The sequence below is a fragment of the Microcaecilia unicolor genome, chromosome 7 (genome assembly GCF_901765095.1).
Source record: "Microcaecilia unicolor chromosome 7, aMicUni1.1, whole genome shotgun sequence".
Taxonomy (NCBI): Eukaryota; Metazoa; Chordata; class Amphibia; order Gymnophiona; family Siphonopidae; genus Microcaecilia; species Microcaecilia unicolor.
This window is the reverse complement of record NC_044037.1, coordinates 267,061,030-267,087,722: the sequence shown is the minus strand read 5'-3', so window position 1 is coordinate 267,087,722 and position 26,693 is coordinate 267,061,030. Positions and strand designations below refer to the sequence as shown.

The window sequence follows — 26,693 nt, the reverse complement described above, 5'->3', positions numbered from 1 at the left end:
TCCATCCGGCCCCCCCCCCCGCAGCCACCCATGGCTAGGGATCCAGCTGTCCCCCAACCCCCCTGCAGGCAGGCACCTGTCCGCTGCTGTCGCTCCATCCCCCGGCCCCCCCCTGCAGCCACCCATGGGCAGGGCTCCAGCTGTACCCCAACCCCCCCTCCAGGGACCTGTCCGCTGCTGTCGTTGGCGCTCCGCGATGCGGTGTGCATGTGAAAAATGGCCAGCGAGGGGCAGGGGGAGATGGCGTTTCGTGGAGTGTGTTTGCTCCGCCCTCGTCGTCATCACGTTGTGACTCGAGGGCGGGGCACACACTCTTGGGCAAACCGGATATCTCGCCCCCTTCACACTTCCGGCTGGAGGCTTCATAGAACGTTGGTGTTGCCTTTTATATAGAGAGATTATGGTCTACTCACATTAACCCTAACAAGTGCTTTAGACTTCAACATCACCTTCCTTCTGGGTAAGCCATTGTCCGTGTTTCTTCACCTCAACACTGTAACACAGGATACGGCGATGGATGTGTCTGCCCAGTTATTCTGGTCTACATCACTAATATATTCATCTTGAACTCCAAAACAGACCCAACTTCTGCTCCTTATTGCTGGAAATGCCAAGGAACAGAGAATGGGACTGTTTCAGAACAATTCAAAATGAAGTACTATATTGGACAATTGTTAGGGAAGAAACTTAAGTGAAAAGCACAGAAAGAAAACCAGTTATCACGATCATTCAATGATATTAAGCAATATCTAAAAAGTTTGGATTAGGGGTAGAAACACAAGATATTTTTAAAGGAAGGATTGATGTATACACTTTTCAGTAAATAGCCTTGCATAAATTGTGTTAATCACAAGATGATATTGTCTTAAGAATAATTACAGTCCTAGATGTTACTGGTAACATTTTGATAATTCTTTTTGATTTTTTTTTTAACAGTTGTAAAAGCACAGCTGCCTGAACATTTCTTTTTACGGAGGAACTGGACAGGAAAGAAGACGTACCCTGAGAAAGTAAAGGGTTTTAAACAAACCATTCTCAAGATTTAGGAATGTCATCAGCTAAGGAAAAGATGGAAAGAAATTTACACTAATGGAAGAAACATATAAATGGAACAAAAAAGCTCAAGTGCAATGATTAGTATGCCTAGTAGTGCTATAAAAATTAATAGCACTAGTAGGGTTGCACCCTCTTTGCATCAGGAGCTGAAGTAGTTACAATGCATATCAGTGGCTTCTTACCACTGCAAAGATGCTTCCACTCTCAGACCTTCAGGCTGCAAATGCAAACAGGGCGCTAAAAGCCGTATAGTGCAATTTCCTGATAGCCACAGGTAGCAAAATGCTCTCTTTAAAACAAAGCCATATGTTATTTCTACATCTTTTCTGTATAATTTTGCTCCCTTTGTATACTGGTCACTATCATGCTCCAAACCATACTTGTGCTGAATTTTTATTATGTTTACTAATTGAGTTTGGTTACTGAAAGCAGGGGCATAGGCACTGTGTTTTTTTCTAGCAAAAAAGGATGCCGGTACTCAAATGCTAGGCCACCCTTCAGGAGTGGGGTGATCACTGAGGGACCCCCCACCCCATAATAGCCGGGCCCCCTGCAAAGGCGACAAATGAGAACCAAGACAAAGGAGAAAATAGATAACTAAATGAAGGCATGGCAAGACTAAAAGAAAAGAAAAGAAAACAAAACTAAATGAGGTGTACTGAGCAAACCCTATGCCTTTCCAGTTCAAAACAGGTTCAGATTCAATGATAGCAACACTGAGGAACATGAGATGTGCCAATTTTGTAAAACATTCATATTCATTCCTCTACACAGATGTTGTTTAAATGGATTTTTTTCTCAGCATTTTTGATGGGCATTAATGCTAGTCTTCTTATAATTATTATTCCCCCCTCTTACAAGAAGAAGATGGAGACGAAAAAGAAAGTCTATACTGGAACCCTGTGAATGTAGAAAAGCTATTCTTCTTCCCAAGAAACACAAAGCCTGTATTTTCTCATGTAAATGAGATTATCCCATTTTTAATTGTCTAGACTGTGTGCCCATGTGTTTGATTTGAATCTTTGTTTCTCCCAGATGGAAGTCACTCATTATGTCAGAGGTACTCCAGTATGCAGGAAATGTGTGAATTACTGACAGGCACAAGGGCAAAGAATGACTTGTCACTCAAGTATTCATGGAGCCTGATGGCAGTGTGTGGATACCCTTATGTCGCTACATACAAGACACCTACCCCCCCCAGCTTATACATATACAGAGGGCTCCAAATGTTTCTAATTACCAGCAGCTCATTTTCCTTTCAGTGAACACAATTATCACAAAAAAATGATCACACATGCAAATTAACCAAATCCCTTTCTTGGAAGAGCCCTTAGGTGAATTGAAGAGGTTAGGGCACATTTCAAGACAGAGGTACAAACACTGCTTGGTAGCCGTTATAATTTATTCTTATTAAACCAAAAGTCTGGTGTATGAGATTTAAGCATTGTCTCAGTCACTCAGTATTTTTTAATGAAAACAGAAGACAAAGAGCATAGTCCAAGTAGTCAGAACTCAGTATTAATAACAGTTCTAGGAAGTGGGCCTTCTCTCACGCAGCACCTTGTATGGAATCTGCTGCGGAAGAAGGTACAACTGTTTTACCTAAGTGTTGTTCAGGAAAGTGTGGAAGGCCATTTTATTTTCAGCCACTTTTAAAAGTATAGGCTGAACATTTCAGTTCTCTTTATGTTTAAATACCTGAAGGATAAAAGTATTATAGACTACTTTGGATATGTGATGAGCATGCTGTACAGCTCTAGCATTTTTATATCTTCCATAGTACTGCTACTATGACTACTAATAATTTCTATAGCACTCACTACTAGACATATGCAGCACCGTACACATATACAGGTACTTTCTCTGTCCCTAGTAGGCTCACAATCTAAGCGCCCTGTTTACTAAGCCGTGCTATAGGTGCACGTTTTTAGCTCATGCTAAAAATTGAGCGTGCGTTAATGCTAGAGACACCCATAGAAATATACGGATGTCTTTAGCATTAGCGCACCTTAGTAAACAGGGCCCTAAGTTTTTGTACCTGGGGCATTGGAAGGTCACAAGGTGCAGCAGAGGGAATTGAACCCAGTTCCCCAGGGTCTCAATACACTGCACTAACCATTTGGCTATCAATAAGCTGGCGATACTGTTTGCCTTTTATATTTTGTCATGGGGTAATATATGTTTTAAGTTTCATAAGTATTAGGGCTGCACATCGATTAAAAGGTTCACTTGCACAACCAAGTGCGATTAAAATATTTAATCGTGCGGTTGGTCCGCCATGGGCGTCATCTCTATCCACCTCCCTCCCCTCCATCCTAGATCACCATTCCCCCCCCTTTCCTCCTCTCCCTTCTACGGCCACCATCTCCCTTCTTTAATTCCTCCATCCCCTATTTCGAGCATCTCTCCCTCTAACACCCGCCCTGCATCTCTCTCTTTTATTTTCCTGTTTCTCCCCACAGCAGTCATCTTTCTCTTTTTTTTTTTTTTAAATCCCAGCCATGGCGGTTCCCGGCACCTCTTTTAGTAATAATTACCACTTCGACAATATCGGGCAGCTCCCCAGGCCCTCATGGGTCTCAGCCGGCAGCTCCTTCTCCCTCCTTGCGGTTGCTTCTTGCAGCACACAGCTCCACCACGTGGCAGCCCCTCATACAACTCCTCACACCTAGCACTTCTCATGGTGCAGCAGCTCCTTCTCCCTGCCTCACCTGCCCAAAACCTCTATAACAGGAAGTTGCACCCCCTCTGACAGAACTTCTTGTTAGAAAGAGAGGCTTGGAGCATGTAGAGGACAGGGGGCTGCTGAAGCGTATGAGAGGTAAGGTCCCAGCAGGAAAATAAAGGGAGAGAGACTCGGCAAAGTGTAAATTTTTAACTTGTGTTAAAATATCAGTCAACAACATTTTCTCAGAACCTAATTAATTCTGTAATTCAGATAATTTATGTTTCCTGAATCTTACATGAGACTTCTGGACTGTCTGCCCTCCCTTCTACCCCATTACCCTGCTCAACCATCCTGAAGCAGTTCAGCCAACTGGTACTGTGCCACAGGAAGTGAGAGTTGGCTGCATTAGAGAATGGCACGGGGACAAAGTTTGTTCCCGTCCCCATGGGTTCTGTCTCCATCCCCGTCGCGTCCCCACAGGCAGTCTTCGCCCTATCCCCATGGGCTGTGTCCTCATTTGCAGAAGCCTTATATTTAAATCTTTTTATGAAAGTATAAAAAGGAAAAATATGCTGTGCAACTGTTGTTAATAAATCACAAATAGTGGAGTGGCCTAGTAGTTAGGGTGGTGGACTTTGGTCCTGGGGAACTGAGTTCGATTCCCACTTCAGGCACAGGCAGCTCCTTATGACTCTGGGCAAGTCACTTAACCCTCCATTGCCCCAGGTACAAATAAGTACCTGTATATAATATGTAAGCCGCATTGAGCCTGCCATGAGTGGGAAAGCGCGGGGTACAAATGTAACAAAAAAAAAAACCTAATAATAACAACAGGCAACTATAATAACCCCCCCACTCACCCCAACAATAGCTGACTTCTACTAACCCAAGGAATCCTAATCCACGCTATTAAAATATCCAGGGGTACAAAATACAACCTGTTCTGCCTTCGTGGGGGAGAAATATGCCCTATGAAGCACTGTTAAGATTTTTAAATCTGTGGATGAATAAGTCATTAACAATCTCAGGATTCAGTCTAGCTGTCCTGGTCTTCCAGAGTCCTTCCTGCAATAGAAGATGTCTTCTTAAAAGATGTGCTGGTAGCAGGAATGTACAGAACACCCCATGCAAGTTTTGCTAGTTGTGGCCAGCATGTTCGTTTTTCCAAAAAAAATCAAAATATTGTCATCTGCATCACTCAAACATAAAACAGTCCAGTTCATTAACAGGCTTCAAAGTAGAAAATTACATGGGGCCAAAGTTTGTCCCCATTCCCGAAGGATCTAATCCCGGTGATCTGTCCCCACCCCATCCCCACAGGATCTGTCCCCGCCCGGTCCCTATGGTTACCGCAGGCCCCCATCCCCATGTCATTCTCTAGCTTGCATACACTGCAAGATCTTGAAATTGTGTAGTCTCTGTAGAGGCACCACATCCATTGCTCTGTACAGCTTATTTTGCATTAAAAAAAAAAAAACATGGGGCACTGCAAAAATGATAATGCAGGACCATCACTGGGACAGTGGGCGTGTATTCTTTCAGCATTCTTATGATGTGTGCTGCCAATTTTCATATTCTGTGGCACCATGGCTACTAAATAAACTACTATTCCAGACAGATTTGAGATAGGAATATCAAGGCAGGGATACTGAAGCATGACATACTGAAGAATGAGGTGGGAGGTGGGGGTTGTTTTTGTAAACAAGGCAGCCATGTGAGAGAACTGAAAGTAGATGAGGCTAGACAGGGGAGCTGGGAGGGACAGGAGGAGGACAGGAATTATGTAGAGATGAGTTAGAGGCAGGAAAGTAGAGGGCTTAGAAGTGGATAAACCAAAGAAGGGAAAAGAAAAAGAACTTGAAGGAAGCAATGTAAATAAGAGATATGGATGGTGAGGTAGAAAGAAGGGAATTGGGCAAAGATGATGGGGAGAAAAGTGATGTTAATGAGCTGAAAGAGGCCAAGCAGAGTAAATAAGAAATGAGATAAAATGGGAAGAGAAATTTGAAAGAGAAAGGAGAAACGGAAAGGAAAGAAGATACAAATAAAAAAGGTAAAATGGAAAGAGAAGCAGGAAAATAAATCAAAGAAGAAAATAAACACTGCTAACCCTATGAAAAAAATCCTACTCAAGGTGAGAAGAATTGTGATGGTACTTGCACAGAGGAGAGTTCCTGGTGATGGAAACTTCTGCGGGTGAGACAGCATTGGTTAGCCCCCGTGACGTACTCAACTGAGGCCAACTGAAGACATTCAAAAGCGCATCACTCATGTGGTGTCGAGCACACCCTTTGCAGCCCGGGGAGTATCTTCAATAAAGGTACCTTTGTATTACCCTTTCTATTGTGGTGGAGTAATAACAGAAAGGGCAAAACTAAGAACAAAAATACATCTCTTCCTCCTAGCACTATGGGTAAACACTTAGTCCCTTTCTGGGAAGTCCGCTCAGCAGAATTTATCTTCCGGCCCTATTTCAAAAGCCTCACTTAGGTTAGGGGATAGACCTACCCCACCACTGCCAATCCCTCTTTTGAGCCTGTTTGGACTAAAGTGATGCTCAAGATGGTTCTCCTTTCCCTCAGGGTTTGGTACAGGCAGCATCTACTACACAAACATCTTCTGAGGAACCACTATTTAAACCTTTAAAACCTTTGATTTTAACGGAGAGAGTTTGTGGTGATTAAATTACCCCTCTCTCAGGCTTACTTTAGTAGATGTATAGAAGATTGTTCAAGGCCTGGAAAATCTTCAAAAGGTCCAGTATCTCAGCTATGTGACTTTTCTTCTAAGGTTACCTCCTGTCTGGAAGTGACCAATAATAAGACTGCCTAAATGGGAGACTGGCCGTCCTCTGCTGAATAACAAGTGGACACATTATATGAAAGAACAGTTTGTCTCTTCATAGGCAATTAGAGATCTTAGAGAATAACTCTAGGAGTAAAAATTTACGAATACTGAATCTTCCAGTTGGTTCACTATTGTCAGCTGAAATACTGTTTAAGAAATATCTCAGGGGTCCTTTTACCAAGGTGCACTAAAAAGGTCCCCGCACTAGCGGCGGCAGCCATTTTTCCAGCGTGCCAGGGCCCTTTTTACCACAGTGGGTAAAAAGACCCCAGGCACACATGGCCATGTGGTAAGAGAACTCTTCCCGCATGGCTATGCAATGGGGAGCCCTTACCGCCACCCACTGAGTTGATAAGGGCTCCCATGCTAATCGGGCAGTACGCGGTGATACCCGATTACCGCCACACAATTCATTTTCGGGACTTTTCTTTTTCCCCAGAAATGGCACATGTTCAGGCGGGACTACCACCGCTGGACGCATTGGGCTCTGTAAAAGGGCCCCTCAAAGAGGTGTTAGCAATTGGAGATTTTGATCATATGTTTATTTCTCAGTGTTATTATTTACCTAAAAAAGTGAGACAAGTAGACCAAGGGAAGGCTGGACCAGGTGTGCTGTCTGCTAGCAATTCGTTTAATTTGACTAAATTTCTTGAAACTTCTCAAGATATCATCTCTGAATATGCAACCCTATTGGTGACCTTCATATTGGAGAAAGATAAGACTACTGTGTTGAAAGTATATTTTAAAAAGAAAGATTTCCTGTTTTGCTGTGGCAAATTACAGATATTTCCAGATGTGGCACAAGCCACTCAGCGACGCAATAAGGCATAAAAAAAACAAATTAAAGCCATACTGGCAGTTGGGGCCACTTTTTTTTCCCTAAAGTTCCCCTATAAGTGTTTAATTACATTTTCTGATGCTAAGAATGTATTTTTTGATCCAATGCAATGAGAACAATTGTTAATAAGTAGAAATACATCATCATTTGTGGACCTGGTTTTTTTTTTTTTTGGTACCTTTTTTTTCCTTTAAACTATTTGTAAGTATTGCCTTTGACTTGTGCTATTTCTCTCTCTATTTTTTTTTCTAGTATTATTACACTGTAATATGTATTAAATATAAAATTTAAACAAACAAAAAAAAAACCCTACTCAGCTCCCTCAGGCCCCACACCGCTGGGCTACTGTAACAGTTGCTCCATGCCATTGCAGAAGCCTTCCCGAAAGATGCTGAATTCCTTCTAGACTGTGCTATCATAAAGCAGTTATTGGCAAAAAGTCGTTGAATATCTTTCTTTCCTTTTTGTGCGCACAATTGTTAGTACACCAGTTCAACTGGTGCTCGATTGCCCTGGATCTTTTCGAGGTTCCACGATCGAAGAGACGATGCTGTTTCGTAAGTTGTGCCTGTTAGCGAGGAAGTGCATTTTGGAGGCGTGGACCTCATCACGATCACCTGAATTCTGGCATTGGCGTAATATGATACACTTATTGTTAACTTGGGAAGCGAAAGAGACAAGGGGGTCTTTAAAACGGAAAAGTTGTTTCCAAAAAATTTGGGGAGGTTTACCTGGCTTGTCTCCACGGGGAAGGAGCCTGATCCTTAATAAACTGGGAGATTAAGTAACAAGATCCTTTCTTTTAATGTGGGAGTTGTCTACTTTCTCTGTAATTGGGGGGGATTCTCTGTAAGGTGGAGGGAGTAATTCTTAGCAACTAGAGGTATTGTGTTAAGGAGGCTAGTTGTGCTGCAGCAGGTCATAAGGTTTACTTGGTACCTATGTAGAGTAATAGCAAACTCAACAAACGATTGCCGTTGCAAGACTAACCAATCATAGCCCACATTTATTTTGTACCTGGCAGAAGTGTTGAACTTTAGGACAAAAGCCATTAGAAGCAAGGTCCCTCTTTGTTCTATTCTGTTAATTTGATTCTGTCCATGTAACATAACTTCCTTGGATTGGAAGTTTAATTGCGAGTGCAGTCTAGGAGTGTCAATCATCGGATTCAAACGAGCCTTAACGGTGGTGGGGAGGAGGTAGGGGAGGGGATTCTAATGTAACATTGTAAGGGGACGCAAGGTGCTGTAAGGGGGGGGGGAGAGGAGGTCGATTTAGGTAAATGGTTGTATTTTGCGATGAGGGGAATTAAGGGAGGGTATTGGGAGGGAGATACGGCGTATTGCTTTGGGAACACTAGTTTGATTGATGTTCCTTTGTTTGGAAGAAGTTGTGTAGTGGGTTGATGAGGACACTTCTTATGTTGTGTTCTTTTTGATGTATATGATACTTTTTATATAGTTGTTCAATACATTGCTGATTAATGTATACTTTGCTGATTCTTAAATAACAATTGCTTAAGCCTATAGGGAGGGTGGGGAGGCTTGGCAGGAAGGGGGGGGGGGGGGGTACTACGATTGTTAAAAAAAATTGACGACACAATTTCTCATTGTTGTTGCATTTATAAGTGTTGATTTTGTACAATGATTTTTTTTTTAATATATAAGGCAAAGTTGTTTGTATGTTTATGATTTGTCATCAATAAAAAATGCTGAAATTAACTTATTAGTGGGACAACACGCGTAACACTACACTCTTTAAGAGACCCAGGAACGTTCTTTAATGCCTTTTGCTCTCACTATCATGTACCTAATGCCCTTAACTTAAACACTATCAAGTATCTCACCATCATACACACAAAACCTCTGTTAACATATATGTCTATTCTTTTCTACTTCCATTATCATGTATCTCTCCACCATGCACCAATACCTGTTGTAAAACCAAATGTCTATTCTTTTCTATGTTCAGCATCCACGATGAATTGTAAGCCACACTGAGCCTGCAAAAAGGTGGGATAATGTGGGATACAAATGCTATAAACATAACCACAGAGGCATGGTATGGTTGCATTTTCAATATGACAATACTAGAGCCCAGCTAAGGAACAGTTTATATTGATAGTCTTCAGGTGGTTTACATTTGAAAATACAGTGAAACAGAATAATAGAATTCAATTATAACATGGGAGAAAGTAGATGGATAAGTCTGAAACAGTTAACAAAGCGGAGACTAGCATATATACCCAACTTGGCATTTAAAAAGCCTGTCCTTTAATGATGCCGCATCCATCTTTGCTTATACCCTACACTGTCAGTTAAAATGTTCTATTACAAATTACGCTGACATTGTAAGTAGTATACTATGCCATACTTTGTATTGTTATTTGAATATTTTTACTACTGTAATTGTCTATTGCTCATGTTTGATTTATTCTTATTGAATACCGCCTTGAGTGAATTCCTTCAAAAAGGCGGTAAAGAAATCCTAATAAATAAAATATAAATAAATACATGTTCAGAAATCATAGCCATATGTACACACAAACACACACCAGAACAGGCATCCATACACACACTGCAAAAGTAAACACTTTCTAGAGAATATATCCATTTTATTTTCTCATTTCCATCTTCCAAAACCCTAGACAGCAGCAGATGTACAGATCAATAGGACCCAAAGAAGTCCAAAACAAGTAAAGTCAGAAACATATAGTTTATATCTAATTGTTCAACCACCCTTAGGATTCACCTTTGGGTTTAAAAAGCAAAACCATGTGCATGTAAGGACTGGATAAACTAATTAAAACAAAGTTTAACACAAATGCCCTTAATATGAAATAATTGGTAGCAATAATGAAACAGTGATGGAAATTTCACATAGCAAGCAGTCTCAGCCAACAGATTTATTTTCAATTAAACATAATTAACTTTGTATGAACTTGGCGGCTAACAGTGTACTGAACTGGCCAATGCTGGCACATTTAGACTGACTCTGGACAGTTCCGTATGAAGGATACCCATCCTCCATTATTCAATACCTTCTCTATGAAATAGAAGTAATAAAAAAAAGGAAAGTGCATTTTTATAATATACCACTGCAATCCACAAAACAAAAGGCACGGTAGCGTTTTTAGTGCACGCTAAAACTAGAGACACCCATGGGACTATATGGGTGTCTCTAGTGTTTAACGCACACTAATTTTAAGCACACGCTAAAAACGCTAGCGCACCTTAGTAAACAGAGCCCTAAATGTACTTTGAAACAATATTATCCTTAAAATGTAAAGGTGATATATTTCTAACAAATTTACATACACTCACTCAACACACTATAACTGAAATAATGTGGATGCTATTAATTATAACTTTTATAGCCTTGGTTGAAGCCTAAACAAATAGTGTATTTTGTGCTGTCACTTCAGCTTAAGTGGACATCTGTTCATGCTACAAACCAACAAACCACAGCAGTGAAGAAGCGCATGTGTATCCTCCTCTCACTGTCCCCGGAGAGGCCTCAGACCAAGCCAGCATGGAAAATGGATTATCTATAGCAGTTAACAAGTAGCCTCTCATCAGGATAGGTTCAATAAAAACAGACAAACAGCAACCTATGTGGTTGTTTCTTCAGTGCAGATAAGTAGAGCACTTGGTTCCAATTCTACCAATACTCTTACAAACAGGTTTTTCGCCATTCCAACTTTAACTCACAGTTTTTCTCTCCTTTTGAGTTAAGGGGCTAAAACGTCATCTCATACTCACCACAATGTTGGATAAGGCTTTGTGGGACTCTGCTGAATATAAAAGCTACAGGCCAGTGGCTTATCTTCCATTTTGACCAAACTAATAACATTTTGTAGCAGAACAAATCTGTCTGCATCTTGAAACCCATAACGTACTCGATCCATTTCAAACAGAGACTTAAGAAGGGGCACAGTACTAAAACTTTGCTTATGGCAGTGCCGTAGCGAGGGCGGCTGCCACCCGGGGCGGTTCGCCGCTGTGCACCCCCCCCCCCGGAGTGCATTCTTACCAGTGGCGTAGGAAAGGGGGTAGCCGGGAGGGCCTGTCCACCCCGAGTGAACGTCGCTGGGAGCTGCGGCGGCTCCGCTGGTTCCCTGCTCTCTCTGCCCCGGAACAGGAAGTAACCTGTTCCAGGACAGAGGGAGCAGGGAACCAGCGGAGCCGACATCCCCCCAGCGGCGTGCACCCGGGGCGGACCGCCCCTCCTCCCCTTCCTACGCCACTGGCTTATGGTCCTAGATGAAATGAGATTAGTGTTGGATATGCACTACCTCCACTGTATACAAATTTCTCTCATGCATATTCATTGTGGATATCATAAAAACCTGACTGTCCCGAAGACTGGGTTGAAAACCCTTGGATTGAACAGCTAATCACAAATATATCATCGCTTTCCTTTCAAAATCTACCTCTTCAAAAGCTATATGAATAAACATCACCAAAACTCTACAACTGAACACAAAAGCTACCACTACCTTTTCCTCTTCAAATCTATCTCTTCAAAAACTCTATGAATAATCACACAAACTATAGATGCCCTCTCCGCACTGCACAACACTATTGTAACTCCACCAAAATATAAATTGTAAGCCACTTTGAACCGAAATTTGTTTCTGAATAATAGTGGGATACAAGAATGCATAAATAAATAAATAAAATTCCAGTCATCTCAAAAAGTTGTAGTGGAATCAGAAAAGGTACAGAGAAGGGTGACCAAAGTGATTAAAAAGGCTCTTTTATGAGGAAAGGCTATAGAGAGAGCTGATATAATAGAGGACTGTAAAATCCTGAATAGAATGGACCAAGTATTTTGAAAAATACAAAAATTAGGGTACACTCCATGTTATATAGTAACATATTTAAAACAAATAGAAGAAAATATTTTTTTTTCACTGAACATACAATTAAATTCTGGAACTCACTGCCGGATCAAGTAGTAAAAGCAGTTAGTTTCGTTGGGTTTAAAAAAATGGACAAATTCTTGAAGGAAAAGTTAATTAATCATTATTAAGGTAGACTAGGGGAAAACCACTGCTTATCCCTGGGGTTAAATAGCATGGCATTTTTGCTATTTTGGGGGGACTCTACCAGATACTTGTGACCTAAGGCAACTCTTATCTATAATAATAATTCTCACCTGGAAACATTCTGAAACTTACTATGTGGGAGGGAAGCACTGAAGGCTAGGCTCTCAGCTCACTCACTCTCACTCATGCACCACTCACTGTCACTCATAGCCCCGCCCTCAGCCACGCCCCTTCCGCACATAATTCGCGACCCCAACATTCTAAATGAAGCCTCCAAACCGCTCCAAACCGGAAGTGTGAGGCTCCAGAGATATCCGTTTTGCCCATAGCTCAAAAACGGAAGTGTGAGGCGTGTGTGCCCCCCCCCCCACAATTCGCACCTCTAACGTTCTGAAGCTCAATCCGTCCCACTGAAGCCCTGTACTGTTCCTAACCTCAGAAACAATCATACAGCCACCCTCAGCCCCGCCCCCCAGCATAATACATCACTCCCGCTCCAGCCAGCCCACAACTTCTCATACCTCCATCTTCTCAGTTCAACAACAACTGCCTGCAACGGAGACCTCCATCTTTCCATCATACACCCGCCCTCAGCCGCACACCCCACACAATAGGTCACTCCCTACATTAGTAGCAGATGGCAAAGGACAATACAAAAAAAAAAAAAACGCATTACTGACCCACAACCGATGTCATTCCGTTACACCACTGAGACTGATCCTCCATCCTCGCTGCTCACACTTCTCAAAAACAATTCTGTTTTGCATTACCTACCAGGTACAGTTGCCCTCAGTTTCCCTTCCCGGTGGCCCCTTATCCTCCTCCACTTCCTGCTACTGCATCTCCTTAATCATAGCCAGAAGCCCCGCCCTGGGAGCACACACTTTCTCACTGTGAACAGGTACAGACCGACCCCTCCCCCGCTTTTTTTCACAATTCCCCTCTTTATTCTCTCCCTGAGACCCGGCAGGAGGCAGGAAACACCCACCTCCTTACATGAAAGCTAACCAGCTCAAAGGCTCATCTCCAAAACGTCCACAGCTTCAAACCATGCTGGACAGACAGTTTGAATGGTCAGCAACTTGCTTACAGTAAAGGTATGCGATTAACATTTAACATTCAAGTCAGGCAGATGAGTAATAAGTAAGTGCTGGCCAAGAGGGTTGGGGTTTCCAGTCCTACCCTCTTCCAATCTCTATATATAATAAAAGGCACCTTGAAGCCTCAAGCCGGAAACTTGAGGCGCCAGAGATATCCGGTTTGGCCAGGAGTGTCTGGCCCGCCCTCGCGTCATAACGTCATGATGTCGAGGGCGGCGCAATGACACTCCGCCAAACGCCATCTCCCCCTGACCCTCGGCGGCCATTTCCCACCTCCGGAGGATAACATCGCCCGCACGTCGGAGGGAGGGAGGCGGGGACACAGGCATCGTCGACACGCGATCTCCCCTTGCCCCTCCGCGGCCATTTTCCAAATCCGCAGAACTCCCATCGCCCCGCACAAACTCGGAGACACGGAGGGAGCAACGCAGGCAGCCAGCCTGAACATCGGCCAGGCAGCCTGAACGTCGCCCAGTCGCAGGGAGCCAGCCTGCCTGAACGTGCCAGCTACATCACAGTCGGAGGGAGGGCCACGACCCAGAAAGGCGCAGGAACGGGGGCCACTCGAACTTGAAGCTGCGAGGGGGGAAGGGGGAGGGAAGGAAGACAGAGGGGAGGGGGAAAAACGCCGGCCGACGGAGGGACCACCATCCTGAAAGGCCAAGGGATGGGGGAGCCAACAATTCCCTCTCACACACACACACATTCTCGCACACACACACTCTCACTCTGTCACACACACACTCGCACATTCACTCTCTCTCACACACACACTATGATGCAGAAAAACGCCGCCAGACGGAAGGCCCACGATCCTCGAGGCTGGGGGGCCCACGACCCTGAGGCTGGGAGGGGGACGAGAAGGAAATGGGAAAAGGAAACACAGGGGGGAGTGGGAAGGACGCCAACACACGGAGGGGGGACCTCTGCGGTACACTCTCTTTCTCGAACACACACTCTCACACAGACAGTCTCTCTCTCTCACACACACACACTCGCACATTCACTCTGTCTCTCTCACACACTCACTCTCAAACATACACACTTCGATGAAAACCTTGCTAGCGCCCGTTTCATTACTCTCAGAAACGGGCCTTTTTTACAAGTGGTTACATAATCACTAAGGAATGGTGTACACAGAAGCACTGGTTGTAGGAGAAACTCACACATCCTAAAATCCCAACCTCATCCAGAAGGAGGCACTGTAATATACATCTCATTATGCATTATCAAACTACTTATAATACACCACAGAAAATTATTTATTACCAAAGCATATTTCTCCAAAAAATTCACCTAAAAACATTAATGGGAGAAAGTGATTACCTTGCTAGCGCCCGTTTCATTTCAATGAGAAACGGGCTTTTTTTTTACTAGTGTTCTTATATTTCCCTGGCTACAGCTGTATATACTGCCTCTTGCAGCCTGTTTCTCATTTTTTTCTTTTAAATATATGACTATCTCAGCCACAGACAAAGGGAACAGTACAGAAGAAGGGCACTGACAAGGAAACCAAAGAAAAAGAAAGGAAAGGGGGGGGGGGGGGGGGGGAAAGAACAGCAGGACCAAAAGGGCTCTTATAAATCAACCTCAGCAGGGGACCTGCAGGGGCACACTACCACAGCTGACACTGCCCACCAGGACCTGCATGTCCTGGAGAAAGGGTTCCTTTCTGGCTTCATTGGGGTAAAGGTCCACAGTCCAGTCACTAAAACTAAACCAAGGCAATGGAACTTGACCACAGGGCCACTGACCAGTCTATAACCCAGGGAGCTAGGCCTGACAACAGAAATCTTGTGGCACCAGCCCAACTGCAACCATCTGCTAGAGACAGAGAATACTGGGAAGTCCCAGGACTGCACCACTGTTCACACAGATGAACACTGGAATTCAGTTTCCTCTACTTCCTTCTGCTGGTTGGGGAACACAACTCAATTGTCTGGGATGGTCTAGCAGAATACAGAAGCTCCAATTAAATACTTTGATCATGCAACCAAAGAAACTGATCAGATTTGTTTGACATGATCTCCATCAAGCAAAATCACGCTGCTTCAGATCCTGAAACCTGCTGAATTTAAGGCAGTGAAGTGACTCCATTAACGTTCCCAGCACTGGGGTCAGGCTAACTGGCGTTTAGTCACCAGCCTTCTCCCTATTTACACTTTCAGAAAGGGGGATAACGTCTACCATCTCATTCTTTGAAACCATATCTCTCTCTAAAAATAAACAGAGCCATTAGTGGATTCACCAAAATAACCTTTCCGAGCTGCCCTAATAGCCTGGCATGTATCTTATCAAGCCCCATTGCCTTGTTCACTTTCAATTTTTACTAGTTTTTTTTTTTTTAATTCAGCAAAGGAGTTAATATCTAATTCAAAAGTCCTTTTCTAACTGCTTCTTTGGTGAACTTAACAAAAGCATTTGTTCAGTATTTCTGTTTTTTTCCCCTCATTGTCACTCTTGACACATTCCATCTTTTCACCCCTCAGTCTTACAATCTCATCTGCAGCCTTCCTCTTTTTATTGATCTACTTGAAAACAGATCATCAATACATTTTACTGCACTATTTTTTTTTGACAGCTCACACCTTTGCTGCTCTGCCTCTTCTGTTTCTCTCAGCTTTGACAGATATTGTTTCCTTTCCCTAAGATTTCTTGTACCTTTTGAAATCAATATTTATCTCCCCCCCCCCCCCCTTATATTTTCAGTACTCTCGAGTCACTGGCAACTCTAACAGCCTCTTTGTCTTTAAAAGCAGTGATTCTCAATCCAATCCTCAGGTCACACCTAGCTAGTCAGTTTTTTTTTTTTTTTAGGATACCCACAATGAACAAGCATGAAATAAATCTGCATACAATAGAGGTAGTGCATGCAAATCTCTCTCATGCATATGCATTGTGAATTTCCTGAAAACCCGACTGGCTAGGTGTGCCCCAAGGACTGGGTTGAGAAACACTAAACTCTAGCAACAAAACTTGTTTCAACAATATCCAGACATTATTGCACAGATTCCTAATCTGTCTATTGGCACCCCAAATGGGGGTCACAAAACCCATGTTTGGGATTACGGAACTGGGTAGGCTCTCCATAGGTGCCATCAGTGTTCCACAATTTTAGTTGGATGTGAACACGGGGTCACAGCCACAAAACTGTATGCACTGAGGGTGACTCCTCTTTTACCCCTTCTGGCATGCTTTCTCTGCATATTCCTACTACTACTACTATTTAGCATTTCTATAGCGCTACAAGGCGTACGCAGCGCTGCACAAACATACAAGAAAGGCAGTCCATGCTCAAAGAGCTTACAATCTAATAGACAAAAAAAATAAAGCAATCAAATCAATTAATGTGCACAGGAAGGAGGAGAGGAGGGTAGGTGGAGGCGAGTGGTTACGAGTCAAAAGCAATGTTAAATAGGTGGGCTTTCAGTCTAGATTTAAAGGTGGCCAAGGATGGGGCAAGACGCAGGGGCTCAGGAAGTTTATTCCAGGCACAGGGTGCAGCGAGACAGAAGGCACGAAGTCTGGAGTTGGCAGTAGTGGAGAAGGGAACAGATAAGAAGGATTTATCCATGGAGCGGAGTGCACGGGAAGGGGTGTAGGGAAGGACGAGTGTGGAGAGATACTGGGGAGCAGCAGAGTGAATACATTTACAGGTTAGTAGAAGAAGTTTGAACAGGATGAGAAAACGGATAGGAAGCCAGTGAAGTGACTTGAGAGGGGTAGTATGAGTAAAGCGACCCTGGCGGAAGACGAGACGGGCAGCAGAGTTTTGAACCGATTGGAGAGGGGAGAGGTGACTAAGTAGGAGGCCAGCAAGAAGCAGATTGCAGTAGTCTAAACGAGAGGTGACAAGGGTGTGGATGATTCCTCTCAAGTCTTTTTCCTTCTATCTCTCTGCATTCACTGTCTTCCATAGTTGCTTATGTTTTATCTGTGCAGATGTTTAGAATAATGGTATTTTCGCAAGTAAACACACAAATTCTGCCTAAGTGCTAGTCTGCAAATATCCACTCAACTTATATAGTGCACATATGCTAAGGGGGCAAACACAGGGGTGGAGCACGGGTGAGACTTAGACGAGGCTCCCACTTAAGTTATGCAGGTACCTGCCGCATTTAGGTGCATGCGCTTACAGACTCAACTTTACTGGATTATGCTAGTATTTTACAAACTGAACCTAGGTTCTTGGCTCCTACCATGCACTTGGGACGCCTAAATGAAGGTGGCTAGTTATATAATTGCCCATTTTCTGACGGATTCAATATATCGTGCCTAGCAGTCCGCACCTAAATATAAGCGTATTCCATAACAATGTGTGCAACTTAATTGGTTTAACAAGCCAATCAGCATTAACAGCACTTAACAAGCAATAATTGGAAATATTACCTACCCTTCAGAAAATTGCTGAAAACCCATCTATTTAAGGAAGCTTATCCAAACGCCACGACCTAACCCTACGAACCCACCTATTCATCACCTGTTCCTGTGACAATGGCAATGACTCAGACCACGCCTCCTCCAATTTTCCCTATGCTTATCCTGACCCTATCCCTGATTATCTCAATCTAACCTAATACTAGCACCTCCTCCTACCTCCTCTCCCTCATAATATTACCTATCCACACATCCCCATTACTCTGCTAAGCTTAGCCTGTTTTTTCTCTGCATTATAGTAACATAGTAGATGACGGCAGAAAAAGACATGCACGCTCCATCTAGTCTGCCCAACAATTTTTTTTTGTTACATTTGTACCCCGCGCTTTCCCACTCATGGCAGGCTCAATGCGGCTTACATGGGGCAATGGAGGGTTAAGTGACTTGCCCAGAGTCACAAGGAGCTGCCTGTGCCTGAAGTGGGAATCGAACTCAGTTCCTCAGTTCCCCAGGAACTCATATGTGCTACTTTATGTGTATACCTGACCTTGATTTGTTTCTGCCATTTGCAGGGCACAGACCGTAGAAGTCTGCCCAGAACAAGGCCCACCTCCCAACCACCAGCCCCGCCTCCCCCCACCGGCTCTGCCACCCAATCTCGGCTAAGCTTCTGAGGATCCATTCCTTCCGAACAGGATTCCTTTATGTTTATCCCACGCATTTTTGAATTCCGTTACCGTTTTCATCTCCACCACCTCCCGCGGGAGGGCATTCCAAGCATCCACCACTCTCTCCGTGAAAAAACACTTCCTGACATTTTTCTTGAGTCTGCCCCCTTGCAATCTCATTTCATGTCCTCTCGTTTTACCGCCTTCCCATCTCCGGAAAAGGTTCGTTTGCGGATTTATATACTCCAGGTGTGGCCTCACCAATGACTTGTACAGGGGCATCAACACCTCTTTTCTTCTGCTGGTCACACCTCTCTCTATACAGCCTAGCAACCTTCTAGCTACGGCCATCACCTTGTCACACTTTCATTGCCTTCAGATCCTCAGATACTATCACCCCAAGATCCCTCTCCCCATCTGTACATATCAGACTCTCACAGCCTAACACATACGTCTCCCATGGATTTCTATACCCTAAGTGCATCACTTTGCATTTCTTCGCATTGAATTTTAATTGCCAAACCTTAGACCATTCTTCTAGCTTCCGTAGGTCCTTTTTCATGTTTTCCACTCCCTCCTGGGTGTCCATTCTGTTACAAATTTTAGTATCATCCGCAAAAAGGCAAACTTTACCTTCTAACCCTTCAGCAATGTCACTCACAAATATATTGAACAGAATCGGCCCCAGCAGCACCGATCCCTGAGGCACTCCACTACTCACCTTTCCCTCCTCCAAGCAAATTCCATTTACCACCACCCTCTGGTGTCTGTCCGTCAACCAGTTCCTAACCCAGTTTACCACATCGGGTCCTATTTTCAGCCCATCAAGTTTATTTAAGAGCCTCCTGTGAGGAACCGCGTCAAAAGCTTTGCTGAAATCTAAGTAGATTACGTCCATAACATGTCCACGATTCAATTCTCCGGTCACCCAGTCAAAGAATTCAATGAGATTCGTTTGGCACGATTTCCCTTTGGTAAAACCATGTTGTCTGGGATTATACTTTGTAATTCTACTACTATGTAAGCCGAATTGAACCTGCTATGAGTGGGAAAGTGCGGGGTACAAATGTAACAAATAAATAAATAAATAACTCGCTAAGCGTATGATGTAACCCACTGTGCCTAAATTCTAATGTGCACATCCAAAAGAGGGCGTGGTTATGGACGTTTCATGGGAATTCCCAAATGTACACATGCTGTTATAGAATATGGCCCAGTACGTGTAAATCTACACGCAGGGATTTACGCCACAGTTTCGTTGGTGTAAATGGATGCTCGTAGTTTTAGACACAACTAAGCATATTCTATATACCGTGCCTAAATCTTATAAACACTGTTAACTGTTATATGTAAGACACATTGAGCCTGCAAAAGGTGGGAAAATGTGGGATACAAATGTAACAAATAATAATAAAATACACTTAGTTGAAAAATAATTTCCACGCCCATAACCACGTCCCTTTTTGGAAGTGCGCATTAGAATTTAGGCATCTTAGACACTGATTTTTGGAATCCCCTACAATCTATGGCCATGGCTATGTTGGTCATACATTAGAGCCTGTATTAATGAACATGCTAAGTCAGTTCAACTGGCTGGTGGATATAAGCGTGGTTAAATACTACAGTGGGGAGAAATGAGATGAAAATCTGAATTAAATTTATAAAGTACAAACAGAAAAAGATAGGGTATAAAAGCACAAACACAGCAGGAAAGTTAGAGCACCTTCAAAATCTATAACCAGATTAACACCAATCAAAGAAATGATTGGGGAGAAGTGAACTTTGACACAAAGGGCCCCGATAGTCAAAGCAAGCTAGCCAGCCACACTCCACTAACCAATACCTCTTCTCGACCTTATTCTGTTTAAACAACCATAACTCACTACTTTGTTCACCCTAACTGTAACACCACAAGTCACAAATCCATCAACCCTCTCTCTACCTTTGCACAAAGCACTCCTGAAGACTGAGACCAGGGTCTTCAAATGCCCCAGCTAAGGGAGCCGTATATGCTAGGAGGTGAGAGACTGATATACACAGACAGGGAGAGGGACCCTGAGGTGATAGTGTCTGAGGATCTGAAGGCAATGAAAAGGTGTGACTAGTTGGTGGCTGTAGCCAGAATGATACTTGACTGCATAGAGAAAGCCCCAGCCAGCAGAAGTACAGGGGCATCAACATCTCTTTTCAAGCCATTGCTGAGGCCCCTCTTGGAATACTGTGTTCAGTTTTAGAGGCCGTATCTTGCTAAGGATGTAAAAAGATTTGAAGCGGTTCCAGAGATTGGTAACCTTGAATCTTGCTACTATTTGGGATTCTGCCAAGTACTTGTAACCTGGATTGGCCACTGCTGGAAGCAGGATACTGGGCTAGATGGACCATCGGTCTGTCCTAGTATAGCTATTCTTATATACAATGCTTTCGCCAAGGATGTATGAGAAGAGACTGGAATACCTGAATATGTATATCCTAGAGGAAAGGAGGGATAGAAGAGATATGACACAGATGCTTGTATATTAATACATTTCCAGTAGTTGGTCTATGTCCCAGAAATGGCAATGAAAAACTAGGATCAAGTATTTTATACCACATTCATTGTTGGTTTAATCATGAATTGATAATGAGCGACTGTTGGGCAGACTGAATGGACCGTTCAGGTCTTATCTGCCTTCATCTACTATGTTACTATGAACAGTGAAATGCTGAACTGCAGATATTCAAATGATACCAAATGTGCAAAACTGTACTGCAACACATACGCATACATAATAAGCACATCCATCTCCAAATGCCAATACCTTTCATATAGCTTTCCAGGAAGGACATTATTTAAAAAAGGCACTGGTAGGCCTGCATCAGCCTGAATCTTCCCCTTAATTTAAACAAAAAGGCCCAGTAGTCTAGTAACTCCCTCCTCCCTCCCTCTCATCCGTTCATCCCTCAGCCCCCCCCCCCCCCCAACATTTAACATCCCTGGTAGTCTAGTAGCCTCCTCCCTCCTCTTGATCAGACCCCCCTCATCCCTGATTAAAAAAAAGAAGTAAAAAGAAGAAATCCCTGGTGTCTAGCAGAACCCCCCCCCAAACCTGTACCCTGCTTCTTTTGAGGTACGGGTTGGGGGAGGGCATTAACACCAAGGATTTCTTCTTTGGTTTTTAAATCAGGGTCACAGGTATCTGGATGGGGGAAGGTGCTTAATCATTTTTTTTTTGGGGGGGGGGAACAAGGAGGATCAGACAGACAGAGGGAGGATGGGGGGGCATTAGACTACCAGGGAAAGCTTTTTTTTCTCTCTCTTTAAAATATTGGAGGAAGGGAGGTCTGAATCAGTTCAGGTGGGGGAAAGGCACTAGACAGGTCCTTTGGAGAAAGTAATCTGGACCAAGGTGGTGAGATTAGAGTGAGAGAGGTGATGCTGCTAGACACCTCTCAACCAATCATGGTATGCTGCCCTGGACCTGGCACAAAGTTTCCCATGCACAACACACGAGAAAACCTTTTATTTTCTGCATAGCTACGGAATAGTTAATGACCACATTAACATGCATTTTAATGCAGTGTGCGGTAAGGGTTTTCGCGTGAGTTAGTACCTGCGCTGAAACCCCACAATAAATCTCTGTTAAACCCATGGTAAGCACAAAGGAAGTTTTCTGCATGAGTCTCTGAGGCCTTTTTCTATCTTAAAAAGAAGACTATTGATATTCATTCATCTGCCAGTGAGAGAGAGATTTTAAATAAGCAATAGCCTATGATTGCTATGGAGTGTGACGCTCACAATAACAAATCTCATACTTTTTCTACATTTACACTAGAACCAAAAATTGATATAGTATGGATAAACAAAAATTGTGACTTATTACCACTGAGTTGGTACGTCTAGAATCTTGTTACCATGTAGTACAATCTACTAAAATAATATTTGGCCTGGTCTGGTTATTTATTAGGTGCTATTGGCTCACTTACCTCTGTTTGTATTACTTTAAGGAACATATTTAAGTTTCTTCAATTAGACAAGTATCCAAAATACAGAAAAGTCTACTTTGCTTGGCTGCTATCACTATGTTATGTAGCTACTTGGCTACCACAAACAAAATTAGCTTATTTAACAGAGTTGGCATTTAAGTTCATGGCATGGGGGTAAACACAAGTCAACAATATTTGCTCAGTATCCAGCCCCTACCTTTAAGAAGTATATTACTCTTGTTTAGCAAAAAAAAAAAAAAAAAAAAGCCTAACATACTGTGCTGAAGCTATAGGAGTTTAAGAGAAATTTTATTGCCTCATAGCCATAAAAGTGGGCTTGTGATGCCACCTGATATCTTCATCAGGAGACCCATAATGAATATTCCAGCTGGGACAAAAAGCTTATGCTTGAGCTAAGAAAACCCCTTTATCTTCAGTTTGTCCCCTCTCCTCTCAAGTCTCTTCTGCACATTTGCGTAGGTCTCCTGGGTCTTGCAGTTGCTCTAAATTACTAGTAAGACTGACTTGCAGCTGTACCACGTGGAGCCATGCGAGTGTAAAGAAGGATAAGCTCCTAGTTTTTAAGCATTTAAGTGCTATAAATAACTAACGCATGATTGAGCTGTCACGCCAACGAACATCGATTTAATTTAGAACAAAAGTCGTAAAGTGCAGATATCACCCTCATGAACCCTCCTGACACCTGCGCCGGTCAGTCAGCCGAGTATAGACTGGCTCAGGCCAAGCAGAGAGATTCAGTACATTAGCAAACGGGAAAGATCAGAGATTAAAAATCTACCACCAAATCGACTGGTACAGTAACAACAAGGAGAGGCGGTACAGAATAAGGGTCAGTAAAAGGGCGAGAGCCATGTGACAGTCATGAAAGAGCAAAAGAGAGAGACCACTCTCCCGGGATACAATGAAGATAAACGTAAATTATCTACCCCTCAGCCTGCTGACATTTCCCCCTTCATGCCTTACCCTTTGTTTTCCTCCTTGGTCATAATTGCGACAGGACGAATCCCTGCAATGGAAGCAGCACAGGCCGGAGCAACAAGTGATGAGGACGTACAGGCGCCTTTCACGTTACAGACGCTTATTCGGTGCGGCTTTTTCGGTCCGGGTACTCACGCTGCTGCTGCGTCTCCGGGCCCAGCTGTAACAGGTTCCCTCCTCAGTCCCCACTTCACCTTAACAAATATTCCGTGAAAACAAAAGGGCTGGGACGGAGGGGTACAGTGCTTCTGGCAGCTTGCTGTGACACGTGGGACAGTGAATTGGGATCTGCCGGTGACAGGGCAGACAGTACAACCAAACTGCGATATTTTTGAAGGCTGCTTGCAGAGTCTGGAGCCACTTTCTTGCAGAGTTTGCGTTTTTTTGGGGGGCACTATTAGTTATTAAACCAATACGTCCTCAATCAGCTTTTTTTGGCTTCCTCTCTGTGCATTCCAAGCCTCATTCTAATCATGAATGATGCTCCAATAGCCTCTCTGTGAATTCCAAGCCTCATTCTGGTGCTCCAATAACCTCCCTCAGTTAATTTCCAAGCCTCATTCTGATGCTCAATAGCTCTCTTGGTGCATTCCAAGCCTCGTTCTCATACTCTGCATTCATTTCCAAGCAAGGAGGTTGAATCGAGGAGATTTAAATAAACAGGGGTGGAAGTGAGCCTATCTAGTCCACTGTAAGCAAGGAAGCCAATTAAGACAATCTAAGTTTCCTTAGCACAGCCGTCATCCCCATTCACCCAAAACTTCAAACAAAGCATGCAAACGTATGAGCTGCTGCATCCACATTGTCGCTTTTTATTGTGTTGGCCCACCCAGGGCCGGTCTTAAGGCGAGGCGGCCGCATAGGGCCCCGCGCTCAGAGGGGCCCCGCGCGCGCCTCAGGTCGCCCCGCCTGCCCGAGCTCCAGTCCGTCCGTCCTTCCGTCCTCCCTCCCACCCAACGAATCTGATGCACGGCGGCGTGGTGGGGGTGGGGGCGGTCCGCCCCCCCCCCCTGATGCCAGCGGGGGGGGGGGGGGTGCTCCGAGTTGCTGCTCTCCTGTCTTTAAAAACGCAATTTGGAAGCGCCGAAAGTGACAGGCAGCGCCTCGCGTCTGCCCGCCCTGCTACTAAAATCCCTTCGATGTCATTGGGCCTTCCCACATTGAGTCCCGCCCTCCTCTGAGGTAACTTCCAATTACCGCGAGGGCGGGCGGGACTCAATGTGGGGAAGGCCCGAACGACATCGAAGAGATTTTTAGTAGCAGGGCAGACGCGAGGAGCTGCCTGTCACTGTCTCTCCGACGCTTCCAAATTGTTTTTTTAAAGGCAGTGAGGGTGGTGGGTGGCAGAATGGAGCTCAGCTGGTAGGTGGCTCGGGGAGGGGGGGAGGGACTCAGATGGGAGAAGGGTGGGGGTTCTCAGGTGGGGGAAGGGTAGGGTGGGGGTTCTCAAATGGGGAGGTGGAGAGGGGGATGGTTGAAGGGGGAGGGGGTTATTGGATGGTAGAAGGGGACTGGGGTTGGGGAGGGGGTCACGAATGGGAGAAGAGGGAAGGGGACTGGGGTTCTTGAATGGGATAAGGGGACTGAAGTGAGAGGGGTATTCACGGATGGGAGAAGGGGTGGGGAGGGGTTATTGGATGGTAGAAGGGGACTGGGGTTGGGGAGGGGGTCACGAATGGGAGAAGAGGGAAGGGGACTGGGGTTCTTGGATGGGATAAGGGGACTGAGGTGGCAGGGGTATTCACGGATGGGAGAAGGGGAGGGGGTTCTTGTATGGTTGAAGGGGACTGGGGTTGTGGAGGGGATCACGGATGGGAGAAGGGGCGGAAAGGGGGTTCTTGGATGGTTGAAGGGGACGGGTGGGGAGGGGACTGGGGTTCTTGGATGTGAGAAGGGGACTGTCACTGGGGTCTGAGAAGGAGTCATATGGGGCCTGGGGCTGGTGAGAAAATGGGGCATGCGTGGGTCAGGTGGGAGAATGGTTCTGAAAAGGGGGCCCTAATACAAGGCATATGGATGAAGGGGGCTGGAACTGGGGGCTGAAAAGGAGGGTAGGTGGGATAAGGGGGCTAGTACTGGGACTGGAGGCTGGGACTGGGGGCTGAAAAGGGGACAGGGAGAAGTGGCTGGGGGGCTGAAGCTCGGGACTGGTGGGATAGTGGGGCTGGAACTGGGGGCAGAAAAAAAGGGGCGGAGAGAGGGGCAGATCCTGGATGGGGGAGCGAGAGGGAGGGCAAACCCTGGATGGATGACAGAGGGAGGGCAAATGGTGGATTGAAGGGGCAGAGAGAGAGAGGGCTGACAGTGGATGGAAGGGATAGAAAGGGCAGACAGTGAATGGATGGGGGGGGAGAAAGAGGGCAGACAGGGGCAGATGGTGGATGGATCATGGAAGGGGCAGAGATAGAGGGCAGATGTGGATGGAAGGGGCAGGGAGAGAGGGCAGACATTGGATGGAGGGGACAGCAGAGAGGGCAGACACTGGATGGCAGAGAGAGACAGAAGACAGATGCTGGATGTAAGGAAGACAGTGAAAAGAAGATGAGGAAAGGAGAAACCTGAGACAACAAACTAAATAAAATATATATTTTTATTTTTTTGCTTTAGGATAAAGTAGTATTGTAGATGTGTTAATAAATGTTTATAATATAGAACATGTAAACAAGGTAATCTTTTGATTGGACTAATTTTAATACATTTTTAATACATTTTGTCTAACTTTCGGAGAACAAAACCCCCTTCCTCAGGTCAGGATAGGATACTGTAACAGTACTATACTATATTGACCTGAGGAAGGATGTTTTGGCCTCTGAAAGCTAAATCTATTAGTCCAATAAAACGGTATTATTTTATTTTCTATATTTGTTTTATTTCTATTTGTTAATTTGAAAAAGTGGTGATTGGTATTTGTTAGTTTTTTTTTTCAAATTTACATCTGCTGTCTTTATATTTTGCACAGTATTAGGGGACATTTTCTGTTTCTGTGGTGTTGCATTGTATGCAGAGTCTGGCATCTTGGGGGTTCAGTTTAATTTTTGTCTAAATAGAAAGTTTTAATATTACTACTTATTATATAGTGGATTAGGGTGTATCTGTGTTTATGAAAAAGACATGGCTTTCACTTGGC

General features: G+C 44.2%; 1 protein-coding gene across 2 annotated transcripts in view; it reads right to left on the bottom strand.

The window, feature by feature from the left end:
• The window catches only part of DARS1 (aspartyl-tRNA synthetase 1), a 155,890-nt gene extending 131,541 nt beyond the window's left edge, over positions 1-24,349 (bottom strand). Inside the window, exon 1 of one of the 2 annotated variants that reach the window (XM_030209906.1) lies at positions 23,552-24,349. In XM_030209906.1, coding sequence (XP_030065766.1) covers positions 23,552-23,574 — 23 coding nt within the window. In that variant the 5' untranslated portion in view covers positions 23,575-24,349. Of the gene's footprint in view, positions 1-2,754; positions 2,760-23,551 lie in introns of those variants that run through there. The other variant, XM_030209909.1, reaches the window with a different exon arrangement.
• Between the last annotated feature and the right edge of the window lie 2,344 nt (positions 24,350-26,693).